This window comes from Lutzomyia longipalpis, chromosome 1, assembly GCF_024334085.1.
Source record: "Lutzomyia longipalpis isolate SR_M1_2022 chromosome 1, ASM2433408v1".
In the NCBI taxonomy this organism is placed as follows: Eukaryota; Metazoa; Arthropoda; class Insecta; order Diptera; family Psychodidae; genus Lutzomyia; species Lutzomyia longipalpis.
The window spans coordinates 26,925,258-26,953,033 of record NC_074707.1 but is presented as its reverse complement, the minus strand read 5'-3'; the positions used below and the strand labels follow the sequence as shown (position 1 = coordinate 26,953,033).

General features: G+C 35.9%; 2 protein-coding genes across 3 annotated transcripts in view; both read right to left on the bottom strand.

Moving 5' to 3' along the window:
• LOC129797484 (protocadherin-23) overlaps window positions 1–27,776 on the bottom strand; it is a 953,251-nt gene that overhangs the window by 717,968 nt on the left and 207,507 nt on the right. The window lies entirely within an intron of this gene.
• LOC129797198 (zwei Ig domain protein zig-8-like) lies at window positions 181–27,581 on the bottom strand. The gene is made up of 9 exons (XM_055839592.1): window positions 27,192–27,581; window positions 25,522–25,613; window positions 10,453–10,607; window positions 6,282–6,352; window positions 3,925–4,088; window positions 2,521–2,579; window positions 1,153–1,305; window positions 867–972; window positions 181–284 (listed from the first exon to the last, which is right to left on the bottom strand). The coding sequence occupies exons 2-9, from the start codon at window positions 25,580–25,582 to the stop codon at window positions 181–183; spliced, it is 873 nt and encodes a 290-aa protein (XP_055695567.1). The 5' UTR covers window positions 25,583–25,613; window positions 27,192–27,581.

The following is a 27,776-nucleotide window of genomic DNA, read 5'->3' as shown; positions in this document are numbered from 1 at the left end:
ATTGGCCTTCCAACTGGACTCCATGTGGGTGGACTGCTGAATAAATCTTCTTTTTAACATCTATGTACAGTAGGATCATACATCACGAGGAAAATCATTAACTTTCCCTGCAACGAAGCATCTTACATCGGAAATTAGATTTGTGTATTAGAGTCATGTGGATTGTGTGAGATGGTCTTGTTACGTCACTGAGAGCATTAGCATAAGCGTTAGCGTTAAAGCCGTTGACAAATTCTCCATACACGATGATGCAGATGATGTTACTGCAGAGGCTGAAGACTCTCCTATGGAAAATCAATAAAGGAGGATTTGAAACAAATTGTTAAAGCAAATAAGATGATACTTTATGGTAATGACTACTCGTTATATCGAAATCATTAGTATTTTTTTGCTTTTTACTGAAAGCATGACCTTGAACAATTTTTTTTACTGTAGATGGCTCTAAAAAGTTGATGACTAAAAATATGGTAATTTATCGATGTCATTTTTTTTTATTATGTAGAAAGCTCTAATAAAATCGTTACAACGTTTAAATCAAATCTATAAAAAATATACATATGTATATCTGATATGTTAACTAAATAAAGTTATATGTCCAACTAATTGATTCCTCAATAGAGTAAAGTATACATATATTTTGTGAGAACTACCATGTATGTAGTACCATTTATGTCCTCAAATATCACAACGTTATAAACTCTCTTGTATTTCATTTAGAAATGGAAAGCTCATGTATATTTCTCCCTGGTTGAGCCAAATTTGAATAATTCTCAACGACTACGGGAATCGAGTTCACCGAGAATTCTGTGAATTGTACACACGTCGTATTGCTAAAGGTGTGGGGAATAAATTCGGTATACACTTACCATTAATTACGTGCAGAGTTACTGTAACTGGAGGACTATTTGATGGGCTACACGAGTAATTGCCGGAATCTCGTTTCTTTGCACTTTCGATGATTAATGATCCGATCTGGGAATATACAAGATGTGAACGATAATATTTCATTGTTTTCATGCGTACACATAGAGAGAAACTCTTGCTGCCATCCCACCCCATTCTCTACAATAGAGTTCCTTGTGACCCTTAAATTCAGCATCTCAGCGTGGAGACACGAACAGCCCCATTTGGCTTGGGGCAAATTCACCCTACCGTGCTATGAATATCTCCATCCACATCGGGGGTGCCTCGATCTATTTGGGAGCGCCAACCGTGACGATTTTCAGTGAATAGCTGGTGACTTCCATGGTACCAGATTATGTAGGAAGGTGGCTCCAGGGCTCCACGCACAATGCACCGGATGATCTGGAATATTATTGAGTGGTACGGTGAAAGATTATATTTACGGTATATGAGCTTCAGTTTGAAACTTCCTGATTCAATAATTAATCACGATATTATGAAATTGCTTTGAGGGTCGGAAGCTCCACTGATTGTCTTCATGATATGCTAATTTCGCCTTTATTCACCATTCCAAGTATTTACCCTTATAGCCATGGCGGCAGACCCTCGTACTGTGTACAGTACATATTTCTCTTACATAATCCCCAAACCTTTCTCTCTTGAACCCACCCCGGAATACTCAGAAGATTTAATTTAAAATTTCGACTCTTTCAATTTCTTTTGCCTGATTTATGTATATTTTATGTTATCATATCTCTCAATATGCTTTGGCACAGGGGATGGATAAATCTCTACGATTTCCCATAAACTTCTTTCAAATATATTCACAATGCTATGTATGTATGTATATAGTTGGTCTCGCTGTTCTTCCCTTCCGCAAGAACAGAGCGATGATTCTGAAAATGATACTACTATAGCAAAAGAAGAAAAATAAATGTGTTTGTTCTCCTTCGGTGCAGCACAATTCCAAGGAAAATATATTTTCATGAAATAAATCTTTTATGGAATTAAATATTGTTTCTTTGATATTACGCCCCACGCTTTCAGAATGGATCTATTTTGTCCTGTTTTTTTTTTTGCACATTTGTGATATCGTTTTTTTTCAATCGTAGAAAAATTGATTGGCGCTGTTTTTCTTTTGCTAAAACAATTTACATAACAAGACTGATGGAATTCACGAAAAGCCATAAAAGTCCATTCAAATTGGTGTACTTCCCAATGAAAACTCCCCAGAGTAACCTTGCTTAAAGTTGCTTTTCGAATGACATCATTCGTGAATATAAGGTTTGATTAAATTCTCTTCTCTTCCGTATTAAAAATTTCCAACATTTCAACACATTCCTTCTTTCCAGTAATGAATACGAATTGGGTGCAATTTAGATATAATCACTTGCACTTTGTCTCAAGAAGTGCACCACCTGTTCTGCAGTAAACAGCGCAGTGTTAATTTGGACCATTGCTGCCGGAAGTTAAATAAAAAATGCAACTACACCCTTGTCGTACAAATGTGGATAAAGTAAAGCAATTAAAGAACATTTAAAGACGAGTTGCAAGATAATCAGCGTAGCACTAACCCAACAGAATGAATGCATTATCAAGTGGCATGTAGATGCTTACCACTGTACTGCCGGCCTTCACGTAGCGATCTGGGTCACCCACAAGCTCTGTACGAGGAACTGCAGAAGAATAAATTGCAATGAATGTGGAGCAGGAACACTGAATCTATGTCACTGACTACGGGACAATTTTACAACATTTTTTCGTCCTCTCAGCTTAATTTTGTATATTTTGCCAAGGCAAGAAAACTCGTGGAATGAGCTTAAAAAATCAAATGGAGGTAACTCCTGGGAAATGTACCACCAACATCTTATCTTACATCACCTACCATATATATTTTTTTAAGTATATGATGTAGTTTCTTGTTACCTATATTATTTTTTTTAAGTTACCTACATGTTATTATTTTTTCTTTACATAAAAAAATACAGCTAAAAGTTTTAGGGTTGCTTGAATATTTCATTTTAACTATTAGATTCTACTTTAATGTAAAATACATAAGATTTTTTTTTGGCATGAAAGAAAATTGACAAAGAAAAAAGCTTTTTGTTATAAGATGGCTCAATAAAGATACTTCAGACTATTGAATTGTTAAAGATGATTAGAAAGTTGAGAGCACTCGTGCATTTTCCATTTGGGAACGGTTGAGTTGGGAGTATTCATTAGTTATTCACCTCTCGGTTGATTTCCTCAACAACCATCCCAGTTGAGTGCGTTCCCTCGTGCCTTACAAGATAAATTTTCAGTGTAAGAGTAGGAGGGTAAATTCCCCCAAGAAAGTTCGGTGCCAGGAGTGTGATCTTGTTAACTCATCTCTTTCTCCACATGAGCCTCCATTGCGAGTTTAGAATTTCTATCTGTAGGTGTTTGGTATAGAGAGAAAGCCAGGGCATAATTTTGTGCACATAAAGTGGAGAAATTTGCACAATTTTGCCAAAATTGCCCCCTAGTTTATTGCATAAAATATAATTTTTGATAAAGAGTCTCATTCCAAGGGACACCCCACCACTGAAGCCAACTTTTCTGCTCATAATGACACACTTACGGGTGCAAATGAGTTGGAATATGGGTAAGAGCTGTGAGTAAAGGACTTTGCTCTATCTTTGCTATATTTCTCTAAAAATATGTATTCATCCCCTATCCCTACGGGGTTTTGTTTTTTTACCATACAATCAGAGCTGCCTAGAGACAATATATGATTCTTATGTATGGCACTACTGATATCATGAAACTGACTCTAACTAAAAAAGGGTCTTTTTGGTCTTTTTTAATGATTGATTTTCTGGAATTAATGTATTTTTTGTGACAGATGGGATGAATTTGTTGCACATTTTATTGTTGTTAAATTAGGTTTATAAAATTTTCTGTATGTTGGTTATTTACTTAAAAAATGGCTGGGCACTTTAATTTCTTTTTGTTCAATTTTTAAAGGAAAAAGCAATGTTGTTTTTTCAATTAACTCACCTACAACGTGCAGGTGAACCCGTGCACTGATTTTTGGTTCTGTCGATATTTGACACTCGTATAGTCCCGCATCCCTCGCTTGCACATATTTAATTTGAAGAGTCCAAAACCCTGTTTGATCCACATAGAATGACTGAAATCGCTCATCAGCTATGAATTTTACCCTAAAAATAATATAAAATTCATGCTTTATGTATTTTTAGTCAATTTCCAAAGATGTGAATTGATGAATAAATTAAATTTGGTAGGTACTCATTAATTGTTCCTTTCTTTGGCTCCTAATTACAACTATGCCCTTATACTTATTTATTTATTTATGAAATTAAATAACATTACATGTTATGATTTTCTTGTTTACTTTCATCCCGTTATAATTCTTAAAAAACAGGTGAGGGACGAAAATTTATAAAATTTATTAATGGAGAAATCCATTAAAATATGTCTCTCTCTATTACGATGTTTTGGGTTACCTTTTATCTGGTGCTTTTACACGGTAAAAATTACATAAAAACTTTCCAAAGATACGCCATGTTTTCCGTTGGGAAAATTTGCAAGAACGGTAGGTAAAAATGACACAAAAGCATGAGCAGCCCCTTACCTAAATTTTAATTATTCATTTCTGTGCTCCCCTCTAACTTTGTTAAACTTTTATCCACATGGAAAGGGACTACAGAAATGTCCCGTTTCTCTTTTTTTTTGATTATCTATCTGCAAAATATGTTATTATGGCAATGAATGGTTGCTTTAGTGAGGGTTAGTACCAAGTTGTATAAAAATTTCGTATTTTCCCAGAATCCAAAAAGGTCCTTCACATAAGCATACATACTCGTGTAACCATGAGTCCAACATTGCAATAAAAGGTGAATAAAAATAATAAAATGCTTTTTGTTCTCCATTGAAATCTAATGGTAAAGGTTCCATATAGTAAAAAAAAAATACGTCCACCCACACTTTTCCCAGGATTTAAGTATTCGAGGGAAAATGTATATAGCATCCAAAAACACAGTGAGTGAAGGTAATGGTGAAAATTTTTTGCGTAGGAAGTCAAAAAAAATGTTAATTTGATACACTCTCCCTTTTTTTGGGGCATAAAAATTTATTATTCATGTTGCCATTATTGTCACACCAACTTTAGTGGGGTTTTACGAAAAAGTATCGTCATATGATGAGACCACAGTATAAAGAAATCTCAAACATTCATATTTTTTGGTCACATTGGTTAAATCATGGATTTGAAGGCCCAATTATGAAAAGACCCAATTATGAAATATTTTTTTGTTATATAAAAATTACTTCTCCTGAAAATTACCGTAATACGTCTCCTAAACTTCTTTCAGAGCCTAGACTTAATAATTTAAAACAAAAAAAAAGAAATAGAGAAAAATAATACTTTTTGTTAGCCACAAAGTGGAACACCAACTAATTATGTATTTTTTTTGTCATATCATCATATCATCAACACTTTAAAATTTCATATATTTTTTCCTTATTAACTGTAATGTACTTGAAAATGAAGACCAATTTAAGCAATCAAGGATATAAGAGGAAAAATTGAATTTAGAACCCAAGAATAGAATATGAGTGTATCCTTGATACTTAGAATTACTACATAATAAAGTTTAATAGAAATGACATCGAAGCACGAGAAGATTTTCGTGAGAGAAAATTCTATAGATACATTGCTAACGATGAAGAGCATTATGAGCAAACATGGTGCAGCGACAACATGTGGAATCATTCATAGTTAGTTATTTCCTGCTTAACTCGGGGTGGATAATGTTTCAAGTTTATATATAGAGACGCAACTGTAGACGGAAGTTCTTGTTTTGTTGGGAAATAGCTCTGACAGGTCGTACATTTTCTCTGTGAATTCCGGAAGATAGTGCCCACTAAGGTGAGCTGATGTACGGTGTAAACGAATTGGGATTTTTAAATGACTCGCATTGTACAATTTTGGGATTTTCTCGTCTACACACAATTTTACACATCAGCACATTAAATGTAAAATAGATGGAAACCCTTTGCTGGCCATTTTGTGCTTCCAGCTGGGCTTTAGTTCCGTTTTTGCAAATTTCCTCACTGTGGGTGTCTTTGAGGGAGGTCATATACCACCAAGTTAGCCACTACGCCCACTCAGGTAGCTATGGCATACATAACATACTATCTGCACCGGAAGATCTCCACCGACCCACGCTTTTGGTGAATAGATGCGGTATAGCGTTTATCGATGGCGTGAGTAAGTGGCTGGACGGTGAGCGCTCATATAGCCATAGTGGCATAATGGTCGAAATATTTGTGGGTTATGCGGGTGGTTGGGTGCAATTAGCGTTGCTAGAAGTGAAAAACGTCTTAATTACCTGTCAACGGCGAGAATGTGATCATCCCGGACACGAACCCATGACACTGATTTGTTGCCCAGTTGCTTCACCTGGAAATAAATGAAACGCCCTTTTACTGGGAAATATTCGAAAGATATACATAGGTATGTATGTATATATGTACATTTATGTAGTATAATCCTTCCGCCCACTCGCGCCTCTACTTTAACCGAGGCAACAAAGAATTTTGGATGGTAGCGTAGGAGGGGGTGTTTTTTGTTTGACGAGTAAAAACACCTTTTTGACGCAAAGGTGTAGGCAATAAATTAAAATAAATTGCCATACAGTGATGAATAGTAATTCAAGTTGAGGCAATAAAACGATAGTGTGGAATAAAATTTTCTCCGTGTGTAGATCATTTTACTTTTGGCAGTGTGGCGCAAATAAGTTTGACGTCCGGCACACGCAACCGACACCTCAATTCACGTAACACGTCGGGTATGGGAGCCTCTTATATATATATTAAGGCAGGTAAACAACTTTTCGTGTGACGGTGCTGCCAAATCGATTTAGTTCCATATAATCGAGATTTACTTTCTCCGCGTATACCGCAAGCCCTGATGTCGTATAGTTGAATGGCATAAAATGAAATAAGACATGATATGAAAATTGCACTCCTCGTGTGGGTTGGGGTGAGTTTTTTTTTCTATGCTCACAAAATAAATCTACCATGTTACTCACAAAACATTCCCATCGTAAAATATTCAGGAGCATATAGACCATATTTTATCTTTTCCATTTTCATATTATTATGCATACATATGTACATATGTATATGTATGTATGTATGTATTCGTACATCTACTTTACGAAAATAGATAGAATGATCAATAAAAGCAGAAAAGGAAAATATGGGAAATTGTTCTAATAATGGTATACTATAAAAATACAGCCCACGGACCAATGTGAGTAACTTCAAGAGTTTTCATGAGAGAAATAATACAGGTTTTAGCGTGTACAATTGTTAACAAGTATGCAAAGTTGAATAATATTAAACTATTAGTAGGTATACTGTAGTCTGTAGTTGGGGTTTTATTGATATCTCATGGGGCACCCTTCCGCTACATTCTATATAAGTTCTATACCAAAAGGAAAGGAAAGCTTTTTTTCTCTCTAGGTCAGCTACATTCCTCTTCACATATGCACGTAGGTACCTATATATAATGTAGTTATGAGCTTGTATTTTTGGCACCAGAAACTCTGGTATAAGTTTGTCATATTGCCTGGTGTTTGTCGATGGGGTCACGAAGATGAATCATTTAGGATGGAGAAAGAAATAAGCGACAACCTGGCGCCCGCATTGTATGCCTCTTTGTGGTCTTCTTTATGGACTTAACACAATGTAAATTTGCATAATCTGAATTCCCATGTGGCAGCAACGGGGATGACTTCCAAAACGATTCATTGCCCCCAACTCTGTATGCAACATTATATTCTACATAAGGGATTATATAATATACATATGTATATGTATGTATTTAAATAACTTCCACTCCTTCTACTACAATCACACCTAATAGTTCTCCTAATCATTATAAAAATCTTCGCAGAACCGAATTCTGATTTCCAATTTTCCGTGAGCCTTCTTTTTTTTAGAGAAGTTGCAAAAGGAAAATTTTATGGTTCCTTATAAAGCGATCCTATATCGCTCTATTCAATTGCTCTTCTGTTTTCTTTGTGGTTTGATTTTTACATTGACTACATAAGAGGGAAAGCGAGGGAAAGCGAGGAAAAGCGATAAAAGTGGTGGTTGAGTATGTTTCCATTAAAGAAAATAAAGCAATAGAAAAAAAACAAAGAGTTGTATTTATGGGAAAAAGGAACATTTTTATTATCATTCCGCACAAGTTTTTTGGGTCACATATTGAGGAAATCGTAAATTTTTCTTTTTCACCTTTTATTTATGATGCTTCATGAAATTACTCTCGTCTGCCTACACATTCCAGTTTCATCTAAAGTGGTGCTTGAGCTTTTACAAATATGTTGAGTTAAAATTTCAACCACATTTTGCATACTTCTTGTGTTGCTACCACCATAAAAAACTTTATCCCTTTAGCAAACAATTCAATGATAAATACAAAAGTTCAATCTCACGAGTCGATGCACATAATGTATGTATATGTATGTACATATGTACATAGGGGATTTATATTGTTTATATAGTTTATATATATGTACAAGATAGTTGTTATTTTCAGTAAAATAGACTTGACGTTGGTAGTGGATAAAATGAGAAGGACAAGGAATGAGATCACCGCCCATCCCCATACCAAAGAATTACAATAGGTAACCTACCATATACAATGCAGGGATGAAGAGACAAAAGTAAATATTTATGTCAATAGAATTTATTTGTTGCAAAAGCTGGTGCTTTTACCACAACCGAAGCTACATATGTAATGCGATTGCAAAGTAAAATTAGTGTTTTTATGCATATTTTACAAGGGGTGTTTATCTGAATGGAAATCTTCGGATTATTCGCCAAAGATTCGGCTGATTCGCTAAGATAGATTCGCCTATATTTTTGATGCACAAATAACACTTTTTAGGCAAAAAATATAACTTTTAAACATTTCGCGTATTATAGACGTACCTAAATATGTTTTTATGAATTTTTTAAACTTGGTTTCAAATTTAGAACATTTTTTTAAGAAAAAGGTAGTTTCAAATTGTCGAAAAATTCGATTCCCTAAGTTCGGGTAATTTAGGCGTAATGGTAAGAAGAGTTAAACCAGAATTAAGCGGAGTAGGTGAACCTGGGTGAAGAAAAAAAATTAAGTAATTGTTTATTTGTGTATATTATGGTATTGAAGGGAAAGTTCATTGTAGGGAATTTTATTTGAGCTTCTAATATATGATAAGTGTTTTCAATCCTTGAACTTTCATAATATCAATCGGTAGGTATCCCTTCATTTGTTCATTGTACATTATATACTATTATCATATTAGCTTCCTCAAATACAATCAAATTAGATGTGTTATGTAGTTTGATTCCAGGAATATATTCAATTTTTTTGATCGATTTGTCAGTTCATTAGAAAAATAAGTAGGTTTATTATTTTAAATTAAACATTCAGAAGAATTTAAATAATTAATAAAAGTGTCATTCAAAAATTATATGAGAATTATTTTATTTGATTTATCTTTAATATATAGGATGATATTAAATTTCAGTCTCAAAAATTTCAATAAAATTCTTACTAACAATTGTACCTCAAGAATTTTTAGAGACACCTATGTACATAATATAATCTCACCTTAAGTTGATAAAAACAAATATTTGACTTTTTGCAGAGCAAAGGAAATTTATAAAAATTGTTCTTCCAACCAGGGGCTACAGTTTACTTTTTATCCTTTTTTTTACATTCACGTTGCATGTCATGAATATTGATTGAGCTAGAGTTGGCAATAAGTCACATGAGACTTGGAGGAATTAATGTGGCAGAAATAGAGCCTACTTTGTATGGCAATGTTCTCCATATCAGGAACTTTTAGTTCACAATCTAGCTCAACATCCATATGCACGTTTTATATGCTCTATACCGCTATAAATAAGTTAGGGAGAAAAGCGAGGAAATCCTCGAAAGTTTTCTAGTTCCTGTGACTTTTTCCTTCAAACATTTTATTCATGATTCACGAGAAGGTTGTTTTGTGCTGCGACTTGATCAACTTTTGCATTATTTGTAACTCTCAGGGAATGTTAAATTTACTTTTTTTCTGTTCTAGATTTTGTCCACATTTCGTTAGTTTCTTTTTATCCATTCGACCATACTTTTTTTTCAAAAAGTTCTTAGAAAAGTAGTATCTTTATAAAATCAAATTGTAATTTAATAAAATAACATGATCACTGAAAAAAAAACTATTCAAAAAAGGTATTGATATATAGTGGAGGAAATTTGAATTATTCTTAATTTTCTGTTACTAATGACGAAGTAGCAAAACTTATTATTAGAAACAATTATAATATAGGTAGTTAGTTAGTTCTTCTTTATTAAAACTTCACAATTAAATGCCGTAATTTTTTTCAAAAGGTCTGTCATGCGGAATTTCTTTCTTTTTTTTCGAGTGACAAATTTTCAGGTGGAAGGACAAAGATAAATAACTTTTAAAACTTTTTTTGTTCAACAAAAAACTTTTTTTTTATATCTACCTTGCAGGGAAGGTAGGCATGAGTGCCAATTTGAGTGGTGACATTAAAGATACCGTGTCCATCGAGATGCGGTCCCGTGAAGAAACCATTGCTGGACGTAAGTTTAGAGTGGATCAGTGAGGACGATATGCTTGCTAGGACATTTTGCACACCAACTGCAAAGAGAAAGAAAATAAAGCGCGAAAAATTAAATTCAGATAAATATCCCCCAACTCTGCTTATTCTATATATTTCATTAGATTTATCTTATATCTCTCTCCTAGTTAGACCTCCATCAAAGCCAATAAAAGAGATTCTGGCTACATTGGGCATAAAAATAAAGTTTCGTGTACAATTAACGTAGAAAGGAGCTTGGGAAAAAAGGGAAAATGGAAGAACAAGACAACGGCAAGACAATTTATTGGTCCTAAAAGATTGTTTGTGTGCGTTTCACAAGTTTCTCCCCCAGAACATCATAAAGTTGCCATACCACCCATTCTCACTGTGTCACCCAGACATCGGTAAATGTAAAACACCCTTGGGGACGATTCCAACAAACACTATGGGGCGTTTAATTTATCTAATTCACGTGATGTCCTTTTGAAATCTTGCTATATACATATATGTATGTACAGTACATGCACAATATTTGGTATTTAATTTAACCCCATTGCTTCCACATTTAATTTCATTAAATGAAGCACCGCGGATATTGGTAAAATTTGATAAAAAAGAAATTCAATTATTTCAAAAAACTAAAAGGACAAAAATTGAAACAGATCTTAGAAAAAATGGGATTTTTTTGGACGGTCAATTCAAAATTGTCTTTAGTTCCTTTAGTTGCTCCATTCATATCAGTACAAGTTTGAATAAATTTCTTAACATTAAAGAGAAAAGAGTTATTTAAAGAAATGAACAAAATGTTGAGTTAGTGAATTAATACAACATTGGCATGGTCATAGAATAAATTCGGATCAGGCACCTATTTAATTTTTTTTAGATTGAAAGAAATAAGAGAGATCAAGATCATGGAAGGTAGATGGTGATCTAACCAAAAGGCTCAAAAATATTAGAGGTGCATGAAGCAGCTTTTAGCTATGATTCTTTATTTTTATGTAGGTACTTACATAAGTTTGATACGTAATGCTTATTACGGATTTTGGAAACTCGATGGATAAAGCAGGCATTTCATCGAGTGAGAGTAATTTTCTAATTCCATTTTGAACTCAGAATTTCGTATTTAAGCAGAAAATAAGCAAACATATTGCGATTTTGATACATTTTGCAACTTCATTTTCACAATTACCTCAATTACACGCCCTATGCTCAGTGCTGCGGTTCAAGGTTTCTATAAAATTGCTTCTCCTCGCTCTTCCATTCTATGTAGCATTCCGACATACATACACCCACACTCTTTAAGTTACCCTCATTCACTCCCATTTTGTGCCGCTATCGTTGGGTGCTTCGTCGGCAAACTTTCATGCCCTGGATGGGAAGTAAAGTGAAATTCCAAATTGTCCTAATTGTGGTTTCCGCGAGTGACATATGTGGTGAATTAGGAGGAACAATTCCTCCATTGCGCTACTTTAAATCATAATGCGATATTATAAAATTTATTGCAACAGGCTAGGAATAGGATATAATTCCTGTGCTCACTTGCGTCTAATTGGTGTGTGTTCAGATCGTGCTGCGTGTTGCTCTCTAGTCTAATTTAAATTGTCCAAACAAATGAGTAATTGTTCGTTGAAATTGAATCAAAATATTGCACTGCCAGTATATTGAGCACAATAGTGAATTTGTAATAACAACATTTATGTCGCACATTATGTGCATTAGAAAATCGCAGCTATTGTATTATGTGACATCTCTGTGATTTAAAAGTATAAGTCTTCTTGAAGAAATATAAATTCATCATAAAAATGATGGTGCATACTTTAATAAACGAGTTCAATCATAAAGTAACAATTTCGTTAATATAATTTGAATTTTTTTATTAGTAATTTGTAAATCAATACAAGTAATAAAACTAAATTATCCTGTTCCTCCTTCAAAAATTTATAATTCTATTCAGTAAATCATGTAAAACCAGTGTACATAATTTAAATTTTGCAAGAAAATTAGTATAAAATGTTTAAAATAAAAAAATCCTAACTAAAATTTATTTGAATCACAACTATGACAAGCGGTGTAGAGTTTACTTCCCCTAAAGTATTTCAGATTGGGGTAGCGTGCGTGAGAGTGGCCCACCAAATCTGTCGCTGCGAGGCTTCAGTCAATATTTTATTTACATCACCCAGAGGCAAATTGAGCAGACGTTCATTTGGGGGGCGGTGGTTTCTATTTGGATGATTGGTGGGTTGGACGCTTAAGGGGATGGTGATTGGTATATTGCATTGCACGAGTGTGATAGAATGTACGCATTTTGACGGGAATTGTGTTGAAAATCAATGAGCAATGGTGTTTGGTTGAATGAAAATGGTGGGACAATAAATAGCGAAAAAAGGGGTGGTATTGCAGAAGGGTAAAGAGGGTACAGTGGATGTGCTGAACCATGTTATCTTTGCATTATAAATGGGAATTTCGATAATAGGGTGGTTTTGTGTGCCGGAATTGCCCAGTATTCGGGCGGCTTCCGTAATGACCAAATAATGGTCAGACTACCCCCACACCGCAACCCCAAACTAGCACTTCTCATCGTACACAGCGCACAGCGCACAGTAAGAGGAATGCTCGTGTCCCTGGCATGGGACCCCAAACCCCAAAAACCAAACACCCGTGGAAACGTTAATGCTGAAGAGAGAAACACCAAACGATGGACCATCGGAGGGAACGGCGTCATCATCGTCGTTTTCGCTTATCTCTCTGGTGTATCGATTTTGTGATTACACCGTAACCATTAAACACCATCCCTAAATCGGTGTGCGGGAGGAAACGCGGAGGTGGAGTAATAGTTCACATGGGACGAGGAGGATGGATCTTCTAATACTCGCTTTTTAAATTTATTGCTCCCAACCACCCCAAAATCTCCTTTCGTGTCTTTTGTATGTGCGACAAAACAATCTCCCCTGCGACACCCTCACGACACTCTGCAGTGTTATAAATTGTATTCAATTTGATGAAATGCACTTGTGCTCATGTGGGAGTTGATATACTCCCTACTTCATCCCTATATATTGAGAGCATGTCTCCCATGTATGTTGCAATAAAAGCCGCATTTATCTGTTGGAAATCTCAAGTTGTAACATTTTTTATTTACCAAATGGGGAAACATAAATGGAATCCCATATATGCCACATCAAACACTCGGTCATGCTATGCTGCCCCTGCGATGCTCTCAAATACGTGGTATTACAAGGTAATACCACCCAATATCCAGCTACAATGCTCTTTATCCGCTGAGGTGGTAGCGATTGATCGACAAAGTATAAAAGTTGTACGTCGTGGCAACCACCTTTCCCCTCAGAGTCTCTTACACTCCTGTCACGTACACCTGCCACACTGACACGTGTGGCAAGCAGGACGCGGAATATATAGGCATCACCACCCTAGTCGGCCTGTCGTTCGTGCTGACGCAGGGGAGCCTTTTGAAAGAGTGCAACCACTTTACTCACAGTTCTCAATCTTCGCACCCCTTCATGCAAAGGGGTGTGTGATTTAATGCAACAGACCCGTAAAGTTTACAACTTGGGGCGAGGACGTCCCAACAATTTCTTACAACTTAACGCAAAAGTTGTATATGTACCACTAAGAATACTATAAACCTATTATTTTACTTATAGAGGCTAAAGGCTTTAAGAACAAAGAAAAAAAAATAAAATTTTGCAATAAAAAGTAAACTTGAAATAAACATAAATATTAGCACTTTGTTTCTTCAAAAATGAATTTTTCTCTTCGGTTTTACTGTAATGATATTATAGTTGTAATTTTTAGGTACAAACACATTCTAAGTTGAATAATTTAAATCGAATTTTCAATTTTCCGTCTGAAAAACTTTTTCTATTTTGATGGGTTTGAGAGATCTTTGAGTGACAATTTAAAAAAAAAACATAAAATGTAGTCTTACATTTTGTATTCTCAGGTATAGAGAATACAATATATATATAGAATATTATAAGAAAGTTAACTTAAATAGTAATCACATATCATATTATGTTGAATTCTCTTTCTTCTCTTACGAGCTTTGCAGAGTACATAATTAAATTATCCAAAAAAAAATGTTTTTTTTTTGTGAAGGGTTGAGAAATTCCTAAAATACTTGTGTACACATTTAGTTCTATTCCTGAACCTTCTCAAATTCCTTTTTATTTTAAATTCTGTGAGAATAATAAAAAAAAGTGTCTTTTTTTATCCACGAAGAATGAAACTCAATTTTAGAAGACCGAGCATACATATTAAGATGTACTTTTCGCTTTATGAGTTTATTAAGTTATTTTTGAGTTATTTTATTTTCTTGCTGAACACTTTGAGTTTTGGGGGTAATTTTGCAAAGAGTGTAACCCCTTGGGTGATGAACACACCGGTTGGTGTAAGTAAAAAAATGAAGGGTGAATTAGATGCGATGGACAGAGTTTGAAGCTCAGCAGTGTAGGCAAAATGATGTTGAGGAAAGCAATTTTCTCCACTTGATTTTCTTCCCTTACATTGAATTCACGGGAGTTGGTGAAAGTTTTACTTTAAGTATGAAAGCAGTATGGGAGAACAAGGAGCGGTTTGAACAAAAAATACACTAAATGCGTTCAGCAGCACCGGAAAGTTAGTCTCCTCTCAATTTACCAGAGAGCTTTTCTTTGCTGAAAATTTTTCCCTGTGGCAAAAATGTAATTTAATTCCCAACTCACCAAGTCCATACGCAGCTGAGGTGACAAAGACGTTGACAGCTCGGGGGAAGGAAATTCTTTGGAAATGGAATTTTTTTCTTAGAGGATGTAAAGAAAAGAAATTTTGTATGGTGTTTCTAACCCTTCGTATGCGGTGACAAATAACTTTTGTGTCAGAACCGAAATTTGTTTATCAAATTTCAAGTTTTCTTCCTGAACCGAGAGTTCAAAATTGTGCGTACAGCGATTGAGAGGTTGCGCATTAGGGGTGAGGTAACTCGGTGGTAAATTGAAAGCTACGGAAACGGTGAGACACTCTGAGGTGGCAGTAATCGCTTGGGAGTTGTATACGTTTTGAATAAATTTAGAATACATTTCAGTTGAAAGTCCTAGGTTTGTTCACTTTGCTCACCGTAAACTTGGGGTTGATTTCTGTGCCCTCCTCATCACTAAAATGTATACAAAAATAAGTCCCAAACATGTTGAGAGTGCTTTTCTTGTTGATAGAGGAAAAAGAAAGAAAACGCCCTCGTCTATCTTTATTATGTCCCCAGAGACTTTATGAGATGGAAACACATTTTCCCATCTTACATTCCAGCTCAATGTTGCTGGTTAATCAGACTTAAAATTAATGGGATCTGCTATTTCCTGAAACATGGGTTCAGATGAAATTAAAAGTGATGCCTCTTGAGAGAAAAGGTAAAGGAAATAGACATGGACATCACTTTTCGTCCTGTCTTCTTGTTGTCAGATATTGTATGTGAGACCAAAAATTAGTTCATAGCTTCAAAGCTTAATGGTTCAAATAATGGAAGTTGCTTTTGTACAAATGAGGTATTGCCTAAGCTGGAAAAATAGGCTAATCTTCTTTCGTAACTTTTTTAATTTAACTGTAAATACGAGATATACAGAGAACGGGGTACTAAAGAAAACTCAATGTGAAAAATGGGACCAGCTATTCAGTATGAAAAGAATTCTAGGGGGTAATGAGGGTCATCACAAACGTTTGTTTTGCGCCAAAAAATAAAATAAATAACTCGAATTTTGAGAAAATATTCTTCTGTAAACAAGAATTGTTTTTACCAATTTTTTAATTCATGGGAAGCTTCGTAATGTTGAATGGGATCACTTGCTGCTGGAAACCTACTGAATCCTTTAGATTTAAGTTATAATTAGTTACATATTTGTTTGTTCCGCCGATGATGTCTCAGTAATTCAGTGGATCCCTCAGGAGAGAGATTCAACATCGATCCATTTACAGCGCCGCCATGTCGCTGAGGCGTGAAAGCCGCGATTTCGGGGAAACCACCAATCACACACGCAATCCCAGGGAATTGCCTTCGATCCACATATGCCACTCAAGCCACAGGGCATTCATGTCAGGATCGCTCCTCCACTTCATAGCATTCGCCGACTCTCCAGTAGACATCACTGTCGGTGGATGTTTCCGCACGCGATTTAGAAGCTCTATACTCGATGCTACCGAAACTCTTGCTCACCAACAACCTGTACCCAGGGGCGTCGGAACGTTTTCGAACTTGGGGGGGACAAACATTTTGGCGCCCCCTTTCCCTTTTTTGGCGCCCTTCTTCCCTTTATTGCGCCCCCCCCCCTATTTTTTTTAAGAGTCTTTTTTTATATATATAAGTGCGAAACGAGAACCCTCTAATTTTTCATGGACAGTTGCATGATGAACAAATTTTTTTTAAAGGTTTTCAAAAAAAAAACTTTTCTCGAAGGAAATTACCTTTTTGAAGACCTCTTAAGGTCGTTCCACATTATTTCTTTTCTTCCACACGACGATCTTATAAAAAACGAGAGGAAAAACATAGATTTAAAAAAATGTACGCTTTCCAACAAACACAACTTTCTTTAATATGTATATAGATTTTCAGAGCTACAACTTTGTGTCAGACAATTTGTTTCTATTTTAAAGTGAAAATGCATTTTCAGTCCACTTTCCACTTTCCAAATTATAAATAATAAATGGTCAAAAATATCAATTCTATAACATTATTTTAACTCGACACTATCAAAGCTATTGAGATTGAAAGATTTGCGTAAAAATTAGATTTTTTAATAAAAAATAAATGAACAATAAATATTTACAAAACTGCACATTTATTTTTTCCCACCCCACCCTAAGGTCTTTGAATTATTTTTTTATAGAAAAGTTATTTTTATGTTATAAAATATTGGAAATAGCGGGTAACCAATGATCCTAAATTATAAGTAGTAGTTATGCCGATTAGGGAAAAATATTTTTCAAAAAATTTACAATTTTGTCTTAAAAAGTTATTTTTAAAAAATATATAGGTAAAGAAGTCTTTCCTTACAATTTGCCCATCTCTTATTTTCAGCCAGTTTCACATTTACTGAGAAAGAAAGAATCATAGTCCGTAAATTCGTTAATTCGATCTTTCGCTTTATACTTAATCATCCATGCTATATTTAAATTTGCAATTATACATATATTTAATTTATGTTGTATATTTATCTTAGCATTTTTTATGCATATACACAGTAAACTCAGAAAGTTTCCGAACAAAAAAAAATTGAGGAGTTTTTGCATTGTTTGGTTAGAGACTACATACATATATGAGCTTGTAAAATTTCGATTTAAGTAAATCCTAAAAAGAGTAAAAAAGAACCAACGAGTTAACAGTAAAAGAATCTTTGGCTTAGAGATTAGCGCGTAGTACTCTTATTGTTAACATCCATAGTTCAAATCTCACCGTGAACATTTTTTTCTTTTTGTTTTTCTATTATTTTTCATTAGATACCTTAATAATCAAAAGTAAGGGTCTGTTTGTTGGAAATCGTCATTCCTGTACGACTGTACAAATCTACACTGTTTGTCCGATCGCGATGAAAGACTCTTATGCACCATACAATGAGTAAATCTTTAGAATTGAATCACAATTAGTTTTAAAAGTATGGGATCGTCTAAGATTCAAAATAAGAGTGACCATTTCCCGGGAAAGCGCTGGGAAACATACAGATTTTCCCAAATAAAGTAAAGGTGTATCATCTACTATCTTGATTAATTTCTGAGTTTATAGGAATTGTAGAATATCGTAAAAGGTCTCAGGTAAGCTATAAAAATGTGTAATATTATGAATTTAAATAATTTTCAAAAACCCATAGAAGACGGAAAAAATAAAGTCCACTGCAATATTTTGGAAATTAGAGACTAAAAACAAAAAAATACGTGTTAGGGAAAACTTTTTAATTTTTTTACCTTCTAATGGGTTTTGGAAAATTATATTTTTTACGAAAAAATAAGCATTTATATAGCTTTCATCTGAGACTTTTTACGATATTCTACAATTCCTATAAACTAAGAAACTAATCAACTAAATATATGATAAACCTTTACCTTCTTTGGGAAAATTTGTATGTTTCCCAGCGTTTTTCCGAGAAATTGCCACATTTGTTTTGAATCTTAGACAATCCCCTACTTTTAAAACTAATTTTGGTTCAATTCTGGAGACTTAATCAGTGTATGGTGCAGATGGTAAATAAATTTAAATCTAAAATTTAATTTAAATAATTTTTTTCTATTGCATCTATCTTCCATTTCAATTTTTCTATCTATTCAAAAGCGCTACAAAACTCCGCGCTTCGCTCGAATTTACCTCTCTATACACTTTAAATTTTAAAGCAATTTTTTTATGAGTGAAATTGTTTCTTTTCGCTACAAGAAATTTTCATGCTTTACTCTAGTATTAAACACTTTAAATCTTGGCGCCCTCTGATCTGTATATATATCTGGATCACCGCTAAGAGCGCCTTTAAACGGTTCAAATAATTTTAATTGATCTAGGGCGCCCTTTAAAGCGTCATAATTTATTTTTGAGAATTTTTAGAACCTTTCCGGCGCCCTCTGATACAGCTAGGGCGCCTTTAGAACGTTCAAAAAATTTTAGGAGGCTGAGGGCGCCCCTTGAAACCTTCTTATTTATTTTTGGGAATTTTCAGAACCTTTTCGGCGCCCTCTGATACAGCGAGGGCGCCTTTAGAACGTTCAAAAAATTTTAGGAGGCTGAGGGCGCCCCTTGAAACCTTATAATTTATTTTTGGGAATTTTCAGAACCTTTTCGGCGCCCTCTGATAGAGCGAGGGCGCCTTTAGAACGTTCATATAATTTTAGGAGGCTGAGGGCGCCCCTTGAAACGTTATAATTTATTTTTGGGAATTTTCAGGATCTTTTCGGCGCCCTCTGATACAGCGAGGGCGCCTTTAGAACGTTCAAAAAATTTTAGGAGGCTGAGGGCGCCCCTTGAAACGTTATAATTTATTTTTAACAATTTTCAATTTTTAGTCTTTAAACTCTTTTTGCGCCTTTGTTTAAAATTTTAGTCCTTAATTTTTTTGTCTCCTTTTTTTATTAGGGACTTATTATAAAAAAAATTTGAAAGGGCGCCTGCGGCGCCCCTTTGTATTGCTTTTAGTGCCCCTGTGTGGCGCCTTCGGCGCCCTTTTGTGGTGATTTTGGCGCCCCTTAAATTTTTTGGGGGGTACAAAAGACCCCCTGTACCCCCCAGTTCCGACGCCCCTGCCTGTACCTAATCGGATCATTAGGAACGACACTGGGAATTTATCACGTGGAAGAGACTGGAAGCAATTCAAAGCGGATGGCATTGTCATTCGAGTATACCTCGACAATTTTTGTCTGTTGGAAACTCCCACGAGTGGGCGGTTGCATTCTTCTGCCCGGTGGGAATCATAAAATTCAGAAACGAGTATCCCAGTTGGAGCATTCCAATGTTTTGCCCATAAAATCTTTTCAGCTTGGCAAATAAGGAGCAAATTGAATGAAGCTTTCCAGTACAGATAAATCACAAAATCTCACACTTCCTGCACTCGTATTATATCAAATGAGTGACCTTTTTTTTCTTAAAGTTCTCTGAAAATTGAATCATTGTCTCTCGCATCTATTGTCTTGCATTCTTAGCGAGGAGACTCATTGTTCTGCCTATCCTCAATACCCCTTTTCCAATTTTACGATTTCAGATTAATTGATTTAAAAAAAGATAATACTATAATTTACCACAATCGCTAAGGGAATTGTTGAGACGATTCAAACATCCGTCATGGAACGATTTTTCGCAAAATCATGCATAAATTATACGCAAGAGAATTTGAGAATTCCCTTGAATCCACTCTTATAAATATCCTGAATAAAGCCAATATGAGTAACGGCGATTTGAGAAAATTGAATCGACGCAAAAGTTGAGGAATTTGATGAGAAAATAATCTAATTGCCATTTAATTTCTGACTTTCACCACCACGAATTGGCAGTCTGTAGCACTTTTTTCTCCTCATTGAGCCGCATGTTCGTCATGCTCCCTCAAGCAACCGTCATCCACGTCCTGGCTGTGTTGTGGCCAATGAAGCCGCTGCGATTCGGATCACGAAACAGATATAAATTTGCCAGAGTTGAACAAATTGGATGCGCTTCCACGGGAAATCTGTATCGAAAGGCCATAAAAGCTCTTTATGACTGACCCAGACGTGCCAGGTAACTGACAACCCGTAAGCCGTCATAAGAAGAATTCCACATTCTGATCGGATATTTGCCGGAGGGTTCTCCAACAGAAAAGATAACTCTTGCTCTCCTCGACGGAAAGACGTAATTTAATTAGTTAAAAGGCAACGGGAGTTTCTTTCTCATCCCACTTCTATGTTCCAGAGAAATACCACCCTTTGATGTTCATATTTCATCATCCTATCATGAACCCCAAATCCCTATAATCGAAAGATAAACGGATGGAGTTTCTAAGGCAGAATTTTCGAGGTTTTCTCGCTGAGGTGAGTAATAATCCTCAGGTTAGATCGAGGGGTTTTCCAGGTCACGTCCCCCGTGTTTAGTTCATCCTCCCTGATCTGATAGTCTGCACCTGGACCCTTTCCCGAAGATAATGTGTTTTTAATTGTGCACCTCCTCACCTCAGTGGTCGCTTTTAATTTCGAGGACTTCCGTTGTGCGATTCACCACACTGCTGCGCCCCAATGCAATAATTTATCTCCTTCATTTATGATTTATGGAACGTCCTCGTTTTTCGCCTTTCATTTGCCGACCGAGAAAAACTCTCGCGCGAAAAATAAGACCAGCATGGAGTCCTGGTTTCATCTCGCCAAGGAGGAAATTCGCCTCTTGCTCGACTGAAATGAATTCATATTGTTCACGTCTGCTCTTGACGTACTTTTATGGAATCCCACTCCACTCACTCATACCACGTCCTTAGGTCGTCAGATGGAGCGTGCAGACGCGCTCTGGACCAAAGAGATGAGCTTGAGCGGAGAGAAAGCAATGCAAACAAGTTTCTGGATGTCTCTGAGACATTCCACGCTCCTTCACGTGATTCTCTTCAAAACTGATATCTTAAAGTGCAAAAAAAAATACACAAAAATCTCCTTTTGCTATTTTCTCATGGAAATGGAAAATTAAAATCGTAATAATTTTCACGTTCAATAGGAATGAAAAAAAATACCTATAAGAAAATTTGCGAGTAATTTTTATAACAACGTGAGAGTCTACCGGAATTATGGTATGGAACCAATAAATGATTCGAGAGTCGTTTTATAAAAATTTTGAGTGCATTCTTGGTATGGATTTGGAAATTTCGATCTCAATAGCCATCATCTTAGAAAAATGCTTAATCGATGAGAATTATTATTAGATTGGAAATAAATCCATCTTGATTGTCTGATAATACATTATTAATCCACCAAAGAAAAAAAAAAGTCAATCATAACGCGTCCAGTTATTAAAGTTGGTATACAACAACGTGGATGGGTCAGTCTATGCGTTGTAATTTAATTTGTGAGCAGAATTAGTAGGCAAAGTTGATTTTTTTATGAAATTCATCAATATGAAAGACGAGGTAAATTGTCGCTTCGCTCCAATTTACCTCGCCCCGCTTCGCGGGGATTTGTTGCGCTTCGCGCAAATTTTAGAGAGAAAATAAATTGTGATGGTTTAAAGGCAGATTTGGGCCACTTATCAAACCCAAAAGAAAAAACTTGCAAAGAGAAGAAATCAATTTCATACAACACTTTAGGCGCCAAATTCAAAAATTTGCAAAAACTGCATGAAATCTCTATGGGGGCTACCTGAAGGGGGGCTTTGGGGGGAAAATGAATACGGCCATCTGAAACCGCCTGTTATAAGGGGTCTCTGTACCAAATTTCATCGCGATCGGACAAACGGTGTGGATTTGTATAAAAAAGTCGGAACGACGATTACCAACAAACAGGCCTTTCTTTATTATATAGATTAAAATGCACATATCTGAAGTTCTATTAGACCTACAGAAATTTCTTTACTAGTTTTGGAAAGCTATTAAAATAGGCTATAAATTGACATAAATTTCAATGATTTTCAAGGTCACCTCTAGAACACAAAATGGAGGATTTTTGTTTCACAAAAAGAGTTTTTCGTATTTTTCGTCCTGAAGGAATGGTTCTAGAGGTTTCTGATGTTCTAGAAAGTTGTAGATAATTGCAAAACCTTTAATTTGATACCAAATTGAGTCAAATCGGACAAGCGGTTCAAGAGATATGGCTCTTAGAACTTTTCAAATTCAAGAATTTTTTAAATGGTCATATCTTCTAAACGGCGACATAGATTTTTTTCATTTTCGGACTGATGCAAGATTATTAGTCCTGCTACAACATATCAAAAATTCAAGGAAATCTATGATTGGGATTCGAAGATATTGCCCCGTAAAGTTAGGCAATTTTTGTTTTTGTTTTTAGCGCCTCTTGCGGCCATTTTTGGAACTTGAAATGTTCTAGACAGTTGTGGGGCTTTTCAATACCTTTCATTTGATACTAAGATGGTCAAAATCGGTCAAGCCGTTTTCGAGTTATATCGAAAAAACACTTTTTGCTTTAGGCTGCCATATTTGCTAAACGGCTTGACCGATTTTCAAGTATGAATTATCGATGAAAACGTCTCACTGAGCACTACAACATACTAAAATTTCAGATTTCTAGCTATAAGGGGACTAGTTGATGGTATTTCAAAATGGCGGACGGCGGCCATCTTGGATTTTAAAAATGCGAAAAAATGAAATTTTACACCCACATTTCTATAGAAAACTTCAAACCGGAAGTCTCTATCTGTTACCGTTCTCGAGTTATAAGGCAAAGTTTGGCGCACCGGCCGGCCGGCAGGCCGGCCGGCCGGATCAAAAATTTTCCACCACCATTTTCGTAATGTGGGATGTCTAAAATGTGCTCATACCAAGTTTGAGTCCGATCTGAGGTGGTCGGTTTTTCCGACGATTACAATACTTGGTATGCCACGATTGTGGTATACCAACTAATAATCTTACCAATACATTTCTTTATCATGCTAAATCTACTCAAATATTGACAGAATTTATATCGAGCGTAAAGTACTTATATTTCAATCACAGAGCATGATCGATGAAGATTTCATTTTTGCCAACAGCATATTAATTGTGTCTTTTTTTTTGACGGGGTGTAGAGAGTTATCAAAAGTTAAGATAGCGTTGGGGTATTTATCTGACAGAGTGATAGATGATATCATTTACATGGATGAAAATGTCGAGAATTTTCTGGAAAAATAATTAGAATAAGCAATATAGAACAATGAGAGTGCATTGAACGACTTTCAAATTTGAAAGCTTATTGGCCTTGAAGAGGGGCACAAAAGATCTCGTGTATCCGCATTCAGCAATGAGGACGTTGTTTATTGTACAGAACAAGAACAATAATGTCCAGAAGCCAATTCGATGGTCCTAGTTGCGAGTGTCTGTTTTGGGAAGCTTTCTTTACAAGAGGTAACGATAACTCATGCAGAACAAGAGACTTTCCAGAAACAACAGCTTTCTATTCAGTGGGTGGATCGCCTAAACCAGCAACAGCAGCTGAATTCCAAGTGAGATTTCTCCCGTAAAACGACTGCAATTAGGAGAGCAGGAGGGATGTGATATTGAATTACATGGCGACTCTTTCGTGCACTTCTCTGTGTTTCTTCCGCCCACAACATTGTTGGTAATGCTCCTCCTCCGACGACATCCTTGCGGATTTGGCAAACAAGGTGCAACGAACACTTCAAAGCTCTCCTTATCATCACAGAATTGTCGGGAAACTTTGGAGTATCAATGAACAATGAGAAATCCCCCAAAGAGATGATTTTCTCAGCGGAAGGAATCTTTCCTGTTCAGCTTCACACGTTCACAGGAAATCGTTTACTATGGAGCATCTCAATTCGTGAATCAAACAAAACTATGTGTACCATGTGCATTAATGGGAAAAGTGTGCAGATTGAATTTCCTTGCTATTTAAGAAACACCTAATTTTCTACATTGCTTTCTAAAAGAGGAAAGTTTTGGGAATCCACCTAATGAAATTTTAATGAAGAAATGTTAGAGTTGCATTTTATATAAAATACAATGCAATATTAGATAAAATTTTTTAAAACTAGGGGAGAGCGGGGTTAAAAAAGTCACTTAAGGGTTTAGAAAAAGCTCAAAATATCACATTTCCCAAATAGATAAAGCGAAATGTATAGCTCATTTCTTTAGGAAATTTACTGCTCTATAACTCTTTCTCAGATCATTTTGTTCTATCTAGCTAGGAAATATGATATTTTAAGCTTTTTCCGAACCCTTAAGTGACTTTATTAGCCCCGCTCTCCCCTATCATTTACTTTCTTTTTTATTTCTCTGGGACTCAAACGTAAGCGTAAAGCTAACAGGTAGGTATACATCATCATAATCTTGTATGTAATGTATAAAATAAATTGACAGCTGAAATTCCAGCTTTGCTTAGAAAGCCAATATTTTTTTGAACACTGCTTTCATATCAAATTATAAGAAACAAGGATTATGGTCGTTTGAATGCAAAGTTCCGTATACATACACGTTAATTTATATTGCAAATTTATTTTATCCATTCCGTTATGAAACAGAATGTTTAATTTATTCATATACAAAAAAATGAAAAATAAATCGTCCTTCCATACGAATAATTTCAGAATTTACAAATCCCAGCCACTCTGGCACATGGGAAAATTTATTGAAAAATGCTCCGGATGGAATTCCTTGCAAGATGTTTATTCCTCAAGAGGCAAGGAATGCGAGAGAAATCGATTTCGGAATTACTCTAATTTATTTTCCAATTTCATCGCGGAAATCCATTTACATTTATCCTCTGGAAATGCTACCACAAGCATTGGAGGTGTTCTCGCATAGAATTCCATCAGAAGCTTGTCCTCACAATTGGAAAACTCACCATGATAGAAGAACAGGATGACGGTGAGAATTTTTCTGCGCTGGAATTGATGATGAGTCATGATTCAGATGATTCTTCCTCAGCGTTTTAGCCTAAAAGCAAACCACTATTTTATCCCAGCTTCCAGTAAATAAGTGAAGACCAAGGATTGACAAATACATTGGATGATTGAGCTGAGCAGCCTAAGGCATCTATAAGATCTGTTACATACAAGGCCTTCTAAAGAGGTGGCTGAAATTTATGGAATTCAAAAACGTTGCTTTGGCAGGGCCATGTTGTTTGACATCAAACGAATTTTTCAGAGCGGGATAAAGCGCGGCAAAATGGTAATGTTTGCACTTGGAATTTTCAAGGCGGGATCCCTGTGACAAATACAGGAATGCTAAGTTCCCTGGAGGCCATCATCTCACACGTGTGATATTTAAAAAGGGGTGCACACCGAAGTATGGTGAGTTGGGGATGGAAGGTGCGCGTGGTTCGATGTTAGATTCAAATTCTGTGTGCTATTTTATATTAAGGATATTAAGTTAAAAAAAAAGCAGAATTTATTTACGCTTCGTGCTCATTTTTTCCTTTTATTATTTGACTTTCTATTGCAGAAAATCCGAGGTTGAAGCGCAGAGACTCTTTCGCGTATGGGGTGTAATTTAATTGATTTGTAATCGAGCACATATTTTTTCCTTCGGACTGGTTTGGGAAATATTTATTGAGACTGCAGAAAGGAAATAGGAAAGAGAATGTAGGTCAGCAGAATCCTCGTTAAATTATTTCTTTGTTTGTTCTGAGAATTGCATTTGGTCCTAAAGCAAAAGAAATCATGGATATGGTCAGCAATATTGCATTTGGGGATTTTGGTAGAAAATCGCCATCTCATGTTTCGAATATTCTGCAAAATATCCACAAAACTCTATTTGGCAAAATCATCAAGAATTTCTGAATAAACAGGGAAATTTTTACAAAACTTGATTGTATCCATTTTTGCTTTAACCGCTTTAACATTCAAGAGAAGAGTACAGGACGAAATAATTTCTTTTGCAAATTTCTGGAAACGAAGCCGAGAAATTCCCCGGAATTCATTAGCATTTGTAAAATTTCTTTTTGATGAAGTAATTTATATGCAGGTTATTTGGTTGGAAAAAGAATTCATCCCGTGAATGCAACATACTGCTACCATCCAAGCTAATCAAGTCTGAAATTTCGTGCTTTTGTAAGAAGCAAGTAGATCCGGCTCAGAACTAAACATACTGCCGCACAAAAGGCAATTTCTGTCAATGCTTGACTTTGAAATGCGCCCCACAATGGGAGGGAGACTAACGTTCGGGTGCTACTGGGATAGGGAGAAAATCTCCCAGAATTAATTGGACCGAATTGAGAAGAAGAAGCGAATGGTGTGAATCCACAGAAAGCCTAAGGATTTTAATGCGGGTGTTAATTCCGGGGATTTCGTGTGCACAAACAAATTCATACGCTTTTAAATTCTAAGGCGAGTAGAACTGACGCTTCGAGGTCGACCCTTCAAAAGCACATCGACTCGCGATTACTTGAAATTATTCAGTTTTGTTGATCCAAGGATTTTTCGCCTCTTCATGAAATCATTGCAAATTTTGGCGCCAAAATCCTGACGCCTCAGGCTTCTCATATGCCTATCAATCGAAAATGTTTTTGGTCACCTTCTACTCTCCCATTGCTTTCCTTATGTGGTTTGCAATTATTTACAAATTCACTGCAATCTTAGCCTGAGATTCCCAAATTGAGTATGTCAACAACACCTTATCACTTCCGAGAACTTAAGCGAAAGATATCAATTACATAGTCCCTCCTCCGCAACTTCTCTCACATCATTTCGGGTGTGTTGGGCGACTGATTGACTTGCAAGTCGTAGATCTGCAGGTCCATTTGTCTCAAAGCGGATACCCAGGTAATTGGCACGATTCACAGATTTGCACGCACTGGACTTCCTCAGAGACTGCCAATTAATCACTCTCACGTATGCTCTACATTCGCGACTAACACGATACTCAAACTTAGAGCTTCCGCTAATGTTGGCGGTGCGATTTCTATGGCGGCGAACACTCGTCTGAGACATTTATTCTTCCTTCGGAATCGCCTAGTATAGCTGCGTTGCGCACGCCATCAGGGGAAGGTGTTACGTAAAGATTCGTAAAGATGAGTTAGAAGGGGTAGTTTGTCTGGGGATAATCAACTTGGAGTATAAACAACGCATGCGCTTTTACTCTTTCAAAGGACATTTGATG

What these genes read in the sequence shown, in the direction of transcription:
- LOC129797198 (XM_055839592.1), bottom strand. Translation starts at nt 25,582, where the DNA reads ATGACTCATCATCAATTCCAGCGCAGAAAAATTCTCACCGTCATCCTG. An exon ending in CACATTCTCGCCGTTGACAG is followed by an intron (nt 4,089 to 6,281) that starts GTAATTAAGACG and finishes TATTATTTTTAG; the next exon opens with GGTAAAATTCATAGCTGATG. An exon ending in TGAAGGCCGGCAGTACAGTG is followed by an intron (nt 1,306 to 2,520) that starts GTAAGCATCTAC and finishes ATAATATTCCAG; the next exon opens with ATCATCCGGTGCATTGTGCG.